The 14,003-nt window shown below is 41.5% G+C and overlaps 1 protein-coding gene across 1 annotated transcript; it reads right to left on the bottom strand.

Annotated features, from left to right (window-relative positions):
- Nucleotides 1-1,955: 1,955 nt before the first annotated feature.
- Nucleotides 1,956-7,346, bottom strand: dad1 (defender against cell death 1). The gene is made up of 3 exons (XM_072254421.1): nt 7,043-7,346; nt 3,400-3,532; nt 1,956-2,089 (listed from the first exon to the last, which is right to left on the bottom strand). Exons 1-2 carry the CDS (start codon nt 7,251-7,253, stop codon nt 3,402-3,404), a joined length of 342 nt encoding a protein of 113 aa, XP_072110522.1. The 5' UTR covers nt 7,254-7,346; the 3' UTR covers nt 1,956-2,089; nt 3,400-3,401.
- Nucleotides 7,347-14,003: the final 6,657 nt, after the last annotated feature.

Below are 14,003 nucleotides of genomic sequence, written 5' to 3'. Positions count from 1 at the left end.
AGGAACAAGCCGATGTTTGACTGATTTAAACACTGGGCCAGACTATAAAGGTCCGGTATGGGCTGAAACAAGGCGGCAAGAATAATCATGGAAGAAGTGTTGCATATCCATGCTGACTGTAGTCTGTTAGTCAGGAAATCAAAGATCCACTTGCAAAAAGAAATGTTCAAGTTGTCAGTAATATGTCATCAAAGCCAAATTATTTTGATTAAAACTTAGGTTTACTATAATCACTACCTGAATTGCCCTCAGGGTACTGTACGAAATGATGTAATAGATGTAACTCCAATTTTTATACTGTTATTCATAAAGCCAATGCATTAGTACAGTGAGCTTAGATTAAGCAACATTGACAAATCTCTTCTTTCTCCCCTCTCCCCACCAAAATCAGACAGAAGATATAAAAGCCTGAAAGCACATACCACCAGCCCAAGCACAGCTTCCATCCCTGGCTTTTGAGACTATTGGACAGTTGCCTCATACAAGAAGGTGGACAATTTACCTCACTGTGGCCTTGCACCTTATTGTCTTCCTGCACTGCACTTTCTCTGTAACAATCCAGAATTAAATATCCAATCACAAACACGAGAAAACCTGCAGATGCTAGAAATCCAAACCATACATACAAAATGCTGGAGGAACTCAGCAGGCCAGGCAGCATCTAGGGAGAAGAGTAAACAATTGATGTTTCAGGTGGAGACCCTTCATCAAAACCGAGAAAAAAAGATGAGCAGTCAGAGCAAGAAGGTGCACCACCAAGCACATCTTTCCCTCCACCCCACTTCCGGCTTTCTGCAGGAATTGCTCCCTTGCCATTCGTCCCTCCCCACTGATTTACCTCTTGGCACTTATCCTTGCAAGAGGAACAAGTGGTACACCTGCCCCTACACCACCTCCCTACCATTCAGGGCTCCAAACAGTCCCTCCAGGTGAGGTGATATTTCACCAGTTGGGGTCATCTACTGTATCCGGTGTGACCTCCCGTATATCCGTGAGACCCGATATAGATTGGGTGATGGCTTCGCTGAGCACCTACATTCCGTCTGCCGCAAAAAGCCGGATCTCCCAGTGGCCACCCATTTGATTTCAACTTCCCATTCCAACATGTCAGTCCATGGCCTCCTCTACTGCCGTGATGAAGCCACACTCCGTCTGGAGAAGCAACACCCTGTATTCCATCTGGGTAGCCTCCAACCCGATTGCATTGATTCCTCGAACTTCCGGCAATAGACCCCCTCCCCCTCACCATTCCCCTCTCACCTTATCTCCTTACAGGCCCATCATCTCCTTCTGGTGCTTCCCTTTCTTCCATGGCCTTCTATCAGATTTCCCCTTCTCCAGCCCTTTCTCTCTTTCACCGATCGTCTCCCCAGCTCTTTGCTTCACCCCTCCCCCTTCCAGTTTCACCTATTACCTACTACCTTGTATTTCTTCCTCCCCTCCCCCACCTTCTTACTGACTTCTCAGCTTTTTTCTCCAGTTCTGATAAAGGGTCTCGGCCCAAAGCTTTGAAACTTCCCAAGGCTTTGAGTGCCACTATACAAAATAATTATGAAAAGGTTTGCATGTTTAATAATTAGGCATTATCAGAGTTTTGCTAGATTACTAAAGCTCTCGGAACAGGAGTAAGTTTAGGCGAAAAAATAATTTGCTGGTTTTCACTTCTCATAACCACTTTAAGTCAGTCTGCCCCATCCCACCAAAATAGTTAAGTGCAGAACTTATTTGTTCTCAAGAAATGAAAGTTTAAGTCAATACTGCCTCACCAAAATAACATGGTAACATTTGGAATGTTATCCTTGTTGGTAACTTCAATGCTCTGTCACAAAACTGAATTTGTCACAGACAAAATTAGCTAATTTAATATTAACCTGCAGCTGAATTTGCCATCACATCTTTGACCAGTTTCTAATCCATCTTAATCCTCCAGTAACTAATTAAGACGTAATCAACCATTTTGTAAAAGATTTTTTTTAATTTTTTTTTACATATGGAATGAAACAGATTTTGTAAACAAAATACAAACTGATCCAACGCAGCATCAACACAGGCTCCAAACTGCTGGGGTTACATTATTCCTGCTGCACAGCTACAAAAACAAAAGAGAGTTAGATTACAGTCAGATCAGCTATAAGTTAAAAGGCAGAGCAGGCTGAGTGTCCTACTCATGTTCCCAATCCTTTGTTCAATGCCAACAAATGCCACCTAATTCTGTTAATATACCTTAAATTTCCTCTCAAAATTGCTGACAGCATTGTGCCCCTTCACTGGGGAAACAATACATTTAGCTTCCATCACTCAAAATGACAGGTTTCTAAGAAACTTATTTCAAACCCCACTACAGATAAACTTACACCAAGACTTAAAGACACGATGGTCACATTTCAAATCTCATTTGTACCTTCTGAAATTCAACCTTCATAACTTATTCTATGGGCTAGACCCAAAAACCTGGTTCATCTCCCATCTTTCAGAACTGATGTCAAAATGCATCTACTTTTCATGATGATTTCATAGCACTTTTTAAAAGAGCATTAAGTTCCTAACCAATATTTATCAGTTACCCATCAATACATAACCTAGTCTCTACAATTGTGTGCACAAATTTTCTCTGTTTCTGATATTAATTGAGCAGTAGTCATAGACAATTAATCTTACTTTCAAGGGGTCAAGTATTTTGAAAAATCCAGAAGTCATGAGGCACCATATTAAAAAGTAAATTCACTTTTTGAGTTGGTGTTATAAAAAAATCCTAGCAAAGGAAAATTTCTGATCTATCACATCCCAAAAACTCGTGGGAAGAAAAGCACAAGGGAATCTATTTGACTTCATCACTACAAATATTTAATAAGTCAAGCAAGACAAAGAAAATGGTTTTTAAAAACTGATTCCAAATTACCCAAGATCATAATCAGGGTAATACATCACTTGGTAAAATCGAAGATGGTCAGCACTTTCCTTTATACTTTCGCAATCCTGATCTCGGAAAAATATCAATTTATCAGTGATTCCAATTATCTAACTAGATGTGAAGTAAACAGTACTATTTTTTTATTCAGTAGCAATTGGGATGGAACTCAGATCAGCCACATTCATAGAATGTATTAATATCATGCTTGTCTGTGAGGTACCACAATTAGTCCCACTACCTTTCTGAATATGCTAGTATTTTTCAAGTTGATATTCTCGGATAACATCATATAAAACTTATTCCACTTTGTTTTTTCATGACTTACATTTCAGAAGAACTGAAAATATGAAGAGTCAGAAGCCAAAGTTAATTCTTTTCTTCCAACTTTAACTAGCTCCACAAAGTTTTACTATTCCTAGCACATTAGACAATACAGTACAAAGAACAAAAAAAAGCTGAAAAGCAACTCTTCTGCTCCTCATACTTACCTTCAGCCTATGAAGTTGATCACCACCAAATGAAGGATGGTACTGGCAAAGAGGAAGTCAGCAAATGCACGCTCTGGTGAAATGCCAATGAAATCACCTTTATTCTGAGGATTAATCTGTATCCGCAAGCAAACTGTGGTGATAGAAAAAATAGTCTAAGCAAAGCACTGCAGGGTTCCAACAAAAAAATACGTAAACATAAAAATATTAAACTGACCTTTGGTCACAAGTCCAAAACAAAGCCCACCATTCAATTTACACTAACCTCACTGGATGGCAATCAAGAACACAACACCCATTTCAAACACATTCAACATAATTAAAGAGCATCAAGTGATGGCCCATAGAGTATAATAGCATAATAATAACTTGTGTCAATTAAATCCAATGGAATTTTTTTTTTAAAAAACAATTGCACATCATTGGGTTCATTCAACACAACACACATAAAAATTGCTGGTGAACGCAGCAGGCCAGGCAGCATCTATAGGAAGAGGTACAGTTGACGATTCGGGCCAAGACCCTTCGTCAGGACTAACTGAAAGAAGAGATAGTAAGAGATTTGAAAGTGGGAGGGGGAGGGGGAGATCCGAAATGATAGGAGAAGACAGGAGGGGGAGGGATGGAGCTAAGAGCTGGAAAGTTGATTGGCAAAAGGGCCAAATTGAGGGCTCGAAAACGAATCCTGAAGCCAACTGGAGTAAGTTGGCAGTGAGTGGAGTACTGTGTCCAGTTCTGGTTGCCTCACTATAGGAAAGATGTGGAAGCATTGGAAAGGGTACAGAGGAGATCTACCAGGATGCTGCCTGATTTAGAGAGTATGCATTATGTTCAGAGATTAAGGGAGATAGGGCTTTACTCTTTGGAGAGGAGGAGAATGACAGGAGACATGATAGAGGTGTACAAGATAATAAAAGGAATAGATAGAGTGGATAGCCAGTGCCTCTTCCCCAGGGCACCACTGCTCAATACAAGAGGACATGGCTTTAAGGTAAGGGGTGGGAAGTTCAAGGGGGATATTAGAGGAAGGTTTTTTTTTACTCAGAGAGTGGTTGGTGCGTGAAATGCACTGCCTGAGTCAGTGGTGGAGGCAGATACACTAGTGAAGTTTAAGAGACTACCAGACAGGTATATGGAGGAATTTAAGGTGGGGGCTTATATGGGAGGCAGGGTTTGAGGGTCGGCAAAACATTGTGGGCCGAAGGGCCTGTACTGTGCTGTACTATTCTATGTCTTATGGAGACACGTTCCAAGAAAGGATATATGGCTGTAATAGTGAGCCTGAGTCAAAATGTGGTCGAAAAGTTGAAGGGCCAAAGAAATTAAAGATGGGGAGCTGTGAGATAGTTTCACTAAACTCCCGTCAAAGAGAAGATTTAAATTTCTTCAGTGTAGGCATCACATTGTTTCTTTTTCCTGACCAGGCAGTTGTGATGGACAATGACTTTGTTCCACTCCCATATTGGGATTCATTAGCTTTCTCTTAAGCCACAATGTAGAAATCAGATATCCATGAATGGGGCAGGAAGTAGCTGATGAGACTAGTTTATGTTGAGAGGTGGTCTGCTCCTTCATTACTTAGATAGGGTTTCTATGTGCTCCTAATGCTCAACCTTTAAATTCTCCATGCCATCTCAGATGTTCCTTCTTCACTATGAAAGGTCATAGGCCAGACATAGCAAAGTATCAGTGGAGTTGCTCCAATTGTAAGAGGATTCGAGTATATCCTTGAACCTTTCCTCCCTTATGCCTGATAATTCCTTCCCATGACAGAGCTCATGAAGAGTGTTTGATGTTAGGCAAGCAATTGATACGAGATGCACAAACTAGTGTAAATGGCATGCCCAATACTGTATGAGCTGATGTAACTGATACTGGTTGACTTGTTCTTCCAATGAGTTTGATGACTTTGAGAAGACAGCATATTTTTCCAGTGCCTGAGATGCTAACTGTGTAACAGTCCAGGTCTGAAAAGCACATAGAAGGCAGGGGATCATAGTGCAGAGACAATAATTTATTTATTTAGCGATACAGCACAGAGTAGACCCTTCTGACCCTTCAAGCTATGCTGCCACAGCAACACCCCAACAAACCCAATTAACCCTAACCTAATCATAGGACAATTTAAAATGATCAATTGATCTTCAGACTGCAGGAGGAAACCAGAGCACCCAGAGAAAACCTAGGCATTCCACAGAGAGGGTGTACAGACTCCTTACAGATGGCACCAGAATTAAGCTCTGAATTCCAGAATGCTCCAAGACAGAACAGCATCACACTATCTGCTACATTATGCCACAGCAAACTACGCCCCAGATCTGGAGGTCTTTTCTCATGGAACACGGGAAACCCACAGCACAATACAGGCCCTTCAGCCCACAATGCTGTGCCGAACATGTACTTATTTTAGAAATTATCTAGGGTTACCCATAGCCCTCTATTTTTCTAAGCTCCATGTACCTATCCAGGAGTCTCTTAAAAGGCCCTACTGTATCCGCCTCCACCGTCGCTGGCAGACCATTCCACGCCCTCACCACCCTCTACGTAAAAAACTTGCCCCTGACATCTCCTCTGTACCTACTTCCAAGCATCTTAAAACTGTGCCCTCTCGTGTTAGCCATTTCAGCCCTGGGAAAAAGCCTCTGACTATCCACATGCTCAATGCCTCTCAACATCTTATACACTTCTATCTGGTCACCTCTCATCCTCTGTCACTCCAGGAGAAAAGGCCAAGTTCACTCAACCAAAGGCCAAGTTCTCAAAGGCTTTGCCAGAAAATTTAGTGATATCTACCTTCACTAAGAGATGGTTTGAGATTTGGGAAGTAGTCTACATTTGTCAATGTCATGCTTCAAACATCAATTGATAGAGGACTCAGTAGAGCAGCAGAAGCAAATTGGTGTTGGCCTGTTGCTTTGCAAATGTCAGTGCAAGGCCAACCTCTCCTATGCTTCAGTGAATGCACTCTTGACTACTGAAGACTGACCAAACTTGGTTATGGAGTGTTGTCATAAGAAAGTTTGTGGTGGCAAAATGTGACACTACACTAAAAAAGCTTGACAAAAGTGTTAGGGCAATACCATGACAATCCCAAGCACACAGTGAGAAACAGTACCAGCCACTATACATAGCCTATTTCAACCTCACCAATGCATTGGACTCCATGGGTTGGGATTTACTGTGAAATACCCTCCTCATATTTTGCTTCCCACACAAAAAAACATCTACAAGAGAAAATCTGCAGATACTGGAAATCACAGCAACACACAAAAAACGCTGAAATAACTAAGCAGGCCAGGCAGCACCTTTGGAAAAGAGTACAGTCGACGTTTCAGGCTGAAACCCTTCCAAGAAAAATCATCTTGTTCTTTGGTGACATGCAATCCAATGGGTTTACCAGAGAGTCAAACCAAGCTGTATTGCCCCCAATACCTACCTCAACCGCCCACAACAGCGACGGCCATCCTCACCCCCAATCCAGATTCTCCTTCCTTTTGCATATTTTTGTACTCTGGCCCCAGCTTCCCACACCACCCAATCTCCTGCCTCTCACACAAGGCCCCACAACAGGCCTGTACCCTCTCAGCCTTACCCACCCCACCCTCCCCTGCTCCCGACTCCATTCTCGAACCCTTGTACTCACCCGCCAGCACGAAAGAGCCCACGCAGGCGATGAAGCCGGACAGGAACGAGTTGAAGGGGAAGGTGCCGACCAGCGCGCAGTATAGGAACTGGGTGGCGCCGCTCAGCGCCATGTACAGCAGGTAGGAGTCGAGCAGTTTCAGCCGGAGAGGAGTGCCGGCCGCGTACTCCTGGGAGAAGCGGGTGAGAACCGAGAAAACCGAGCTACGCATTGTCAAACTGGAGCCTGATTGCGGAAAGGCAGCGAAGTCCTGCACACACGTCAGCAAACTCGTCCTCACAGTAATTCGTCCGACCGGACCCGTGGTTACTGCGGCCACGCAAGCACTGTTCCGCCTTATTGATGATCACTACTATTTACAGCTTTTGACTTTTTATATAATTTTAAAGCTATTTGTTTCAAAAGAAATCAAATATCCCCTTTAGGATTTATCGCTGGTAAGTTTCTATCAATTTCCAGGTGAAATAAAAGAAGGCTAATTCATCCCCAGGGGTTATTGCCTGCTCAAATCAATTCCGTCCACTAACAAATTTCCCTTATACTGTAACTGGTTCTCATCTCTGATTATAACACTCGACAACACACTGGACTCGAGGTAACTTAAAATGGCCAATTGACCTACTAATTCGCTTTGGGATGTAAAGGGAAACCGGAGCATCTGAGGAACGCCACCTGATCAAAGAGAGAATGTGCGAAGTCCATATAGACAGCACCAGAGGTCACTATTGAACCTAAGTTAGTGGTGCGAAAAGGTTTCGCTCTACTAGCTACACTACTGTGCCAACCTTCAAACACCACCAAACATTCTTTTCTAATAAGTTATTGCCCCTGAGAAGTTAGTGTTTAGCTCCCATAAGGTTGTTGGGGAGGAAGTTACGTAAATGGAGGAACAACTCAGGTGTACAGCTTAGAGGAAAACTTGTAGTTTTCAAAAGTTCAAAGAAAAATTTATTATCAGAGTACATACATGTCGCCAGATACAATCCTGATATTATTCTTCTGCGGGCATACTTAGCAAATCTATAGAACAGTAACTATAAAAAGGATCGATGAATAGCAAACTGAAAATGGAAGAGTCTTTAAAGTGGGACCATTGAACACCAGAAACAGAATGAGTGTAGTTATCCAATCACCCGTCCAGCTCTTGGCTCCATCCCTCCCCCTCCTGTCTTCTCCTATCATTTTGGATCTCCCCCTCCCCCTCCAACTTTCAAATCACTTACTCACTCTTCCTTCAGTTAGTCCTGATGAAGGGTCTCGGCCTGAAACGTCAACTGCACCTCTTCCTAGAGATGCTGCCTGGCCTGCTGCGTTCACCAGCAACTTTGATGTGTGTTGCTTGAATTTCCAGCATCTGCAGAATTCCTGTTGTTTGTATGAGTGTAGTTATCCTCTTTTGTTTAAGAGCCTGGTGGTGTGTGCTAGTAACTGTCCTTGAACCTGGTGGGGTGAGTCCTGAGGCACTTGTACCTTCTACCTGATGACAGCAGTTAGAAAAGAGCATGGCCTGGGTGGTGAGGATCTTTGATGATGGATGCTGCTTCTCTACAGTGAATTTTCATGTAGATGTGCTCAATAGTTGGGAGGGCTTTATCCGTGATGTACTGGGCCAAATCCATGACCTTTTGTAGGATTTTCCACTCGAAGAGATTGGTGTATTGGTGATCCCATCGCACCCTGTAATGCGGCCAGTCACCACACATCTATAGAAGTTTGCCAAGGTTTATGATGACATGCTGAATCTCTGCAGACTCCTGAGGAAGTAGAGGTGCTGTCGTGCTTTCTGTGCAATTATATTTATATGATGGGTCCAGGGCACCCATGCACTCACTGGTCTTGGCTTCTTCATAGATGAGGTTGAAGGTTTGGGAGGAGGTGCGGGAGTTGTCTAGATGACGTCCCATTCTTTTGATGACACACAGTACAGCGACCATGCTGAAGGGAATGGATTTCCGAGTTGCAGGCAAGGTGCCAGTGGTGTACTGTTGGAAGTATATTCATCGATTGAAGAGGAAGGAGTCCATCAGATTCCTGACTTGTACTACAGAGATGATGGAAAGGCATTCAGGTTTCAGGGTGCATTTATACAATTTCTAATGTGGTAGACTATCCTAAACACTTCACAGGACATTAATAAATAATAATTGTCATCCAGTCACATGAATGGATAAGAAGGGAAGTCACCAAAAGAGGATTTAAACAGGATTTTAAAGAAGAGTAGGAAAATTGATACATTTATGATGGAAATCTCAGAGATTCAAACAATGGCACAGTCACCAATAGTAAAGCAATTTAAATTGAGGGAGCACAAAAGGCTGGAAATGGAAAAGCACAGACACTGTAACTCTCAGAAATTGTTATGGAGTAAAAGCACATTTTGAATACAAATACTTTGAAATCAAGGCTTTGCAAAATCATCATTTATTGTAGGTCAAAAACACAAGGAATGAGTTTCAACAATGATGCGAGTTACAATCTGGCCCCAGCAGAATTCTCCCTTGCCTGGAAACATTCATCGGCCCCCTGGGTATTTATCCACTTTTATGCCTACTTAAACATTCTATTCCTGCCCCAACCCCTTTTTGCAAATGAAGAAAGCCAGCAAGCAATGGAAGACAGATTCCTTCAGGAGAGAAAATTTCCAGAACCTCTACATCTATCATCTTCAACAACTTTTCAAGCCTGTCCTACGCTTTGTTATATCGTGGATCACCAGAGCAACTACAGATGGTTAATAAAAACGCATTTACCAATATCACCAAATAAATATAACAAGTCATGTCACCATGCAGCGGAGGGTGTTAGATTGAAAGGGCAGAATGTGGGATCGAGTTCACAGAACATATTTTCCATAGCACAAGTAACCCAGAATTCCTCTATGATTATCCTTCTCCTTTCAGGTATGTCTGCACTAAGGCATCCTGTCAGGAATCTCACAACTCCCAAAAAAAGGGAAAGGAAAGCCAAAATAAAATCAAGACAACCAGAGGAAAATCTCTTCAAATGTCAAGTGGAAAAAGGTAATGATAAATTCCATAAATGGTTAGAAACTCTCATTTTCAAAACCTTTTCCATTATATACATCCTCAGCATTCACTTTGACTGTCAGCAACTGTAGATTCCACCAATCCAGGTAAGGTAATGGCAACACACACCAAAAAGAATGCTGGTGAATGCAGTAGGCCAGGCAGCACCTATAGGAAGTGGTACAGTCGACGTTTCGGGCCGAGACCCTTCGTCAGGGCTAACTGAAAGAAGAGATAGTAAGAGATTTGAAAGTGGGAGGGGGAGGGGGAGGGATGGAACCAAGAGTTGGAAAGTTGATTGGCAAAAGGGATATGAGGCTGGAGAAGGGAGAGGATCATGGGACGGGAGGCCTAGGGAGAAAGAAAGGGGAAACCCAGAGGATGGGCAAGGAGTTATAGCGAGAGGGACAGAGGGAGAAGAAAGAAAAAAAGGGGGAAATTAAAAATAATAATAATAATACAGAAAGAAATAAGGCATGCGGTACGAAGGGGAGGTGGGGCATTAACGGAAGTTAGAGAAGTCACTGTTCATGCCATCAGCTTGGAGGCTACCCAGACGGAATGTAAGGTGTTGTTCCTCCAACCTGTGTGTGGCTTCATCTTGACAGTATAGAGGAGGCCGTGGATAGACATATCAGAATGGGAATGGGACGTGGAATTAAAATGTGTGGCCACTGGGAGATCCTGCTTTCTCTGGCGGACAGAGCGTAGGTGTTCAGTGAAACGTTCTCCCAGCCTGCGTCGGGTCTCGCCAATATATAAACGGCCACATCGGGAGCACCGGACGCAGTATATCACCCCAGCCGTCTCACTGGTGAAGTGTCGCCTCACCTGGAAGGACTGTCTGGGGCCCTGAATGGTGGTAAGGGAGGAAGTGTAAGGGCATGTGTAGCACTTGTTCTGCTTACAAGGATAAGTGCCGGGAGGGAGATCGGTGGGAAGGGATGGGGGGAACAAATGGACAAGGGAATCGCGTAGGGAGTGATCCCTGCGGAAAGCAGAAAGAGTGGGGGAGGGAAAGATGTGCTTAGTGGTGGGATCCGTTGGAGGTGGCAGAAGTTTCGGAGAATATATAAGGTAATGGCAGATGGCCATTTCAATGGCTCTTCACTCAACCCTGGAACATCAGGATGCTCTTTATTTACTTCACCTCCACATTCAATGCCATCATTCCCTCAAAACTAATAAATAAGCTTCAAGACCTTGGTCTCAATATCTCCTTGTGCAACTGGATGCTCTATTTCCTCACTTGTAGACCCTAGTCAGTTTGGATTAGCAACATTTCCTCCATAATCTCCATCAGCACAGGGGTACCAACAGGCTGTGTGCTTAGCCCCCTGCTTTCCTCACTTTATACTTATGACTGTGTGGCTAAGCACAGCTCCAATGCCATATTTAACTTTCCCTATGATACACTGTCATTGGCCAAATCGAAGGAGGTGATGAATCACAAATAGGAGGGAGATTGAAAATCTGTCTGAGTGCTACCACAACAACCACCTCTCACTCAGTGTCAGCAAGACCAAGGAGCTGATTGTTGACTTCAGAAGGAGGAAACTGGAGGCCCATGAGCCAGTCCTCATCAGGGTAATACAAATATAAATGACAACAGGTGTTAACATTTCAAAGGCCCTGTCCTGGGCCCAGCACGTAAGTGCCATTACAAAGAAAGCATGGTGACGCCTCTACTTCTTTAGAGGTTTGTGTAGATTCGGCATGACATCTATAACTTTGACAGACTTCTGTAGATATGTGGTGGAGTGTGTATTGTCTGTTTACATTACAGCCTGGTATGGAAACACTAATACCCTTCAACAGCACTTCACTCACCTATCACTAAACTGCTCCCACAATTTATGGACTCACTTTCAAAGACTCTTCATCTCATGTTCTTGATATTAATTGTTCATTTATTTACAAACTGTTTATATTTATTTTTCTTTTGTATTTGCACAGTTTGCTGTCTTTTGCACACTGCTGTTTGTCCACACTGCCGGGTGCAGTCTTTCACTGATTCTGTTATTTTGCTTGGGTTTTCTGAGTATGCCCGCAAGAAAATGAATCTCAGGATTGTTTCTGGTGACATAAATGTACTTTGATAATAAGTAAATGTGCTTTGAACTTTGACCTAAGTAATCAGAAGACATCCTCATTAAAGGGGTAATTCCTTTCATACTCATGTTCCCCATTTTATTTTGAGAGGAAGAAAATGTTGTATTAAGGGATCACTGATGTTTTCCACTGTGTGCTATTTTGATTTATCTTCACATTTTAGACAGTGATGCCTGTTGCTGCAAACTGATTATTGATGAAGCCTTGCATAGTTTTACTAAGCACAACATTATTGACCTTTTGTTAAAAGCAGGCTTTGTCTTTGCATTATGTTCTTATTACATATTTTGTGACTCTTCTACATACACCATTTTCTCAAATTTTTAAAATGTAGCATGTTCTATTTTCCAAGTGTTGCATTCATTGTTACCATAGTATCTGCGTATTTGAGACAGAACTTATTGTCTGCACAATCACATATAATTGCCAATATCTGTACATTCAGTGCACTGCAATTGTATGTGGTAATACAAAATAACCATTATTATCTCATGTAAAATTTTGACCCATAGTTCTATTGAATTATAGAACTTTACATTAATAAAATAGGCCATTAAGTAAAAGTATTGTAAACAACATTCTAGATAATTGATTATATAATTACATTTATAGTTTAATTCATGTATTAACTGTTTGCAATGGAATTAGAAACACTTAGAAAAGTCTGGATTGGGGGCAATCCTGCTACAGTTACTCATTGCACTTAAGCAACTAAATTGGTCTAAGCAAAGGGCATAATTCAACGTTATGTTAAAGCATCAATTCATCCTTTTCTTGAAAACATGCAATTTAACATCTCATTTAACTTAAAACCTAATCGACATCGTCCAAACATAAATCATACGGCTCTGTATTTAATTTTAAAGCTTCTGTCTGAAGGAGTTCCTTTTGACTTACTTGTCATTTATACAATGGAAGGACAAAAAAAAAAGCATTTCAGTTAACATTGTCCCATCTGTTGAGTTTACTCAAGCTGCTAAATCTCCTCTTGTGAGGCACACGATTCCAAACTGACCAGAGCAACTGTTAATGATTTTATTTACATGAATCGAGTATGAATTTAGCCTTACGCTCTTTAGAGGTTTTAAGTATAACAGATCAACAATTCTTCAGCAAAATTCATTTGATAATTTAAAAATGACTAAAGATGAAATTAATCATGAAATTAACCATAAGGAAGAGTAACATACATTATCATAATGGATAAATAAAACCAGTTATTTTACATTTTAGCATTTGGTAATTTATACCACCTTATGTATGTTCTCTGCATTGTGATGTGGATCTATACTTGCAGTATTTTGCTGCTGAGCACAGATCACTGAATTTACCAGTTGGTAATTACCTGTAGCTAGCACATTCATGGTAAATTATATTTGCATGTGTATCAAAAATTATTTACCTAGAATAGCTAAAATTATTTAACCTTTTTCAGTGGGGTGATTTTTATGAAAATATATTTAGGATAAGGAAAAACAAATGGCTGGAATTGTGAAATATAAACAGCAAATGCTGAAAATAACAGACTGGACAGAATACTTTTGTCTCCATGTATCTTACTTGATTTATTTCATCTTATCTATCTGTATCCTGTATATGTATGTAATTATATACCATGTGATTTTGTAAAGTAAATTGAATGACAGTTAACAAAATCTTTATCTTTGAGTTGGAGGCAATTAATTAAATCTAATTGAACTGTAGTCTTTACAGAAAGACAGATGGAGCTGATGGGGGTTCAAATGAAAAATATGGCACAGTAGACAGGTGCACTTCAGCATTTTGACCCTGTGGCCCAGATAAGCAGGATGGTTGGATTAACC

The sequence above is a fragment of the Mobula birostris genome, chromosome 1 (assembly GCF_030028105.1).
Source record: "Mobula birostris isolate sMobBir1 chromosome 1, sMobBir1.hap1, whole genome shotgun sequence".
NCBI classification, from domain to species: Eukaryota; Metazoa; Chordata; class Chondrichthyes; order Myliobatiformes; family Myliobatidae; genus Mobula; species Mobula birostris.
This window is presented reverse-complemented; position numbering and strand designations above follow the sequence as displayed.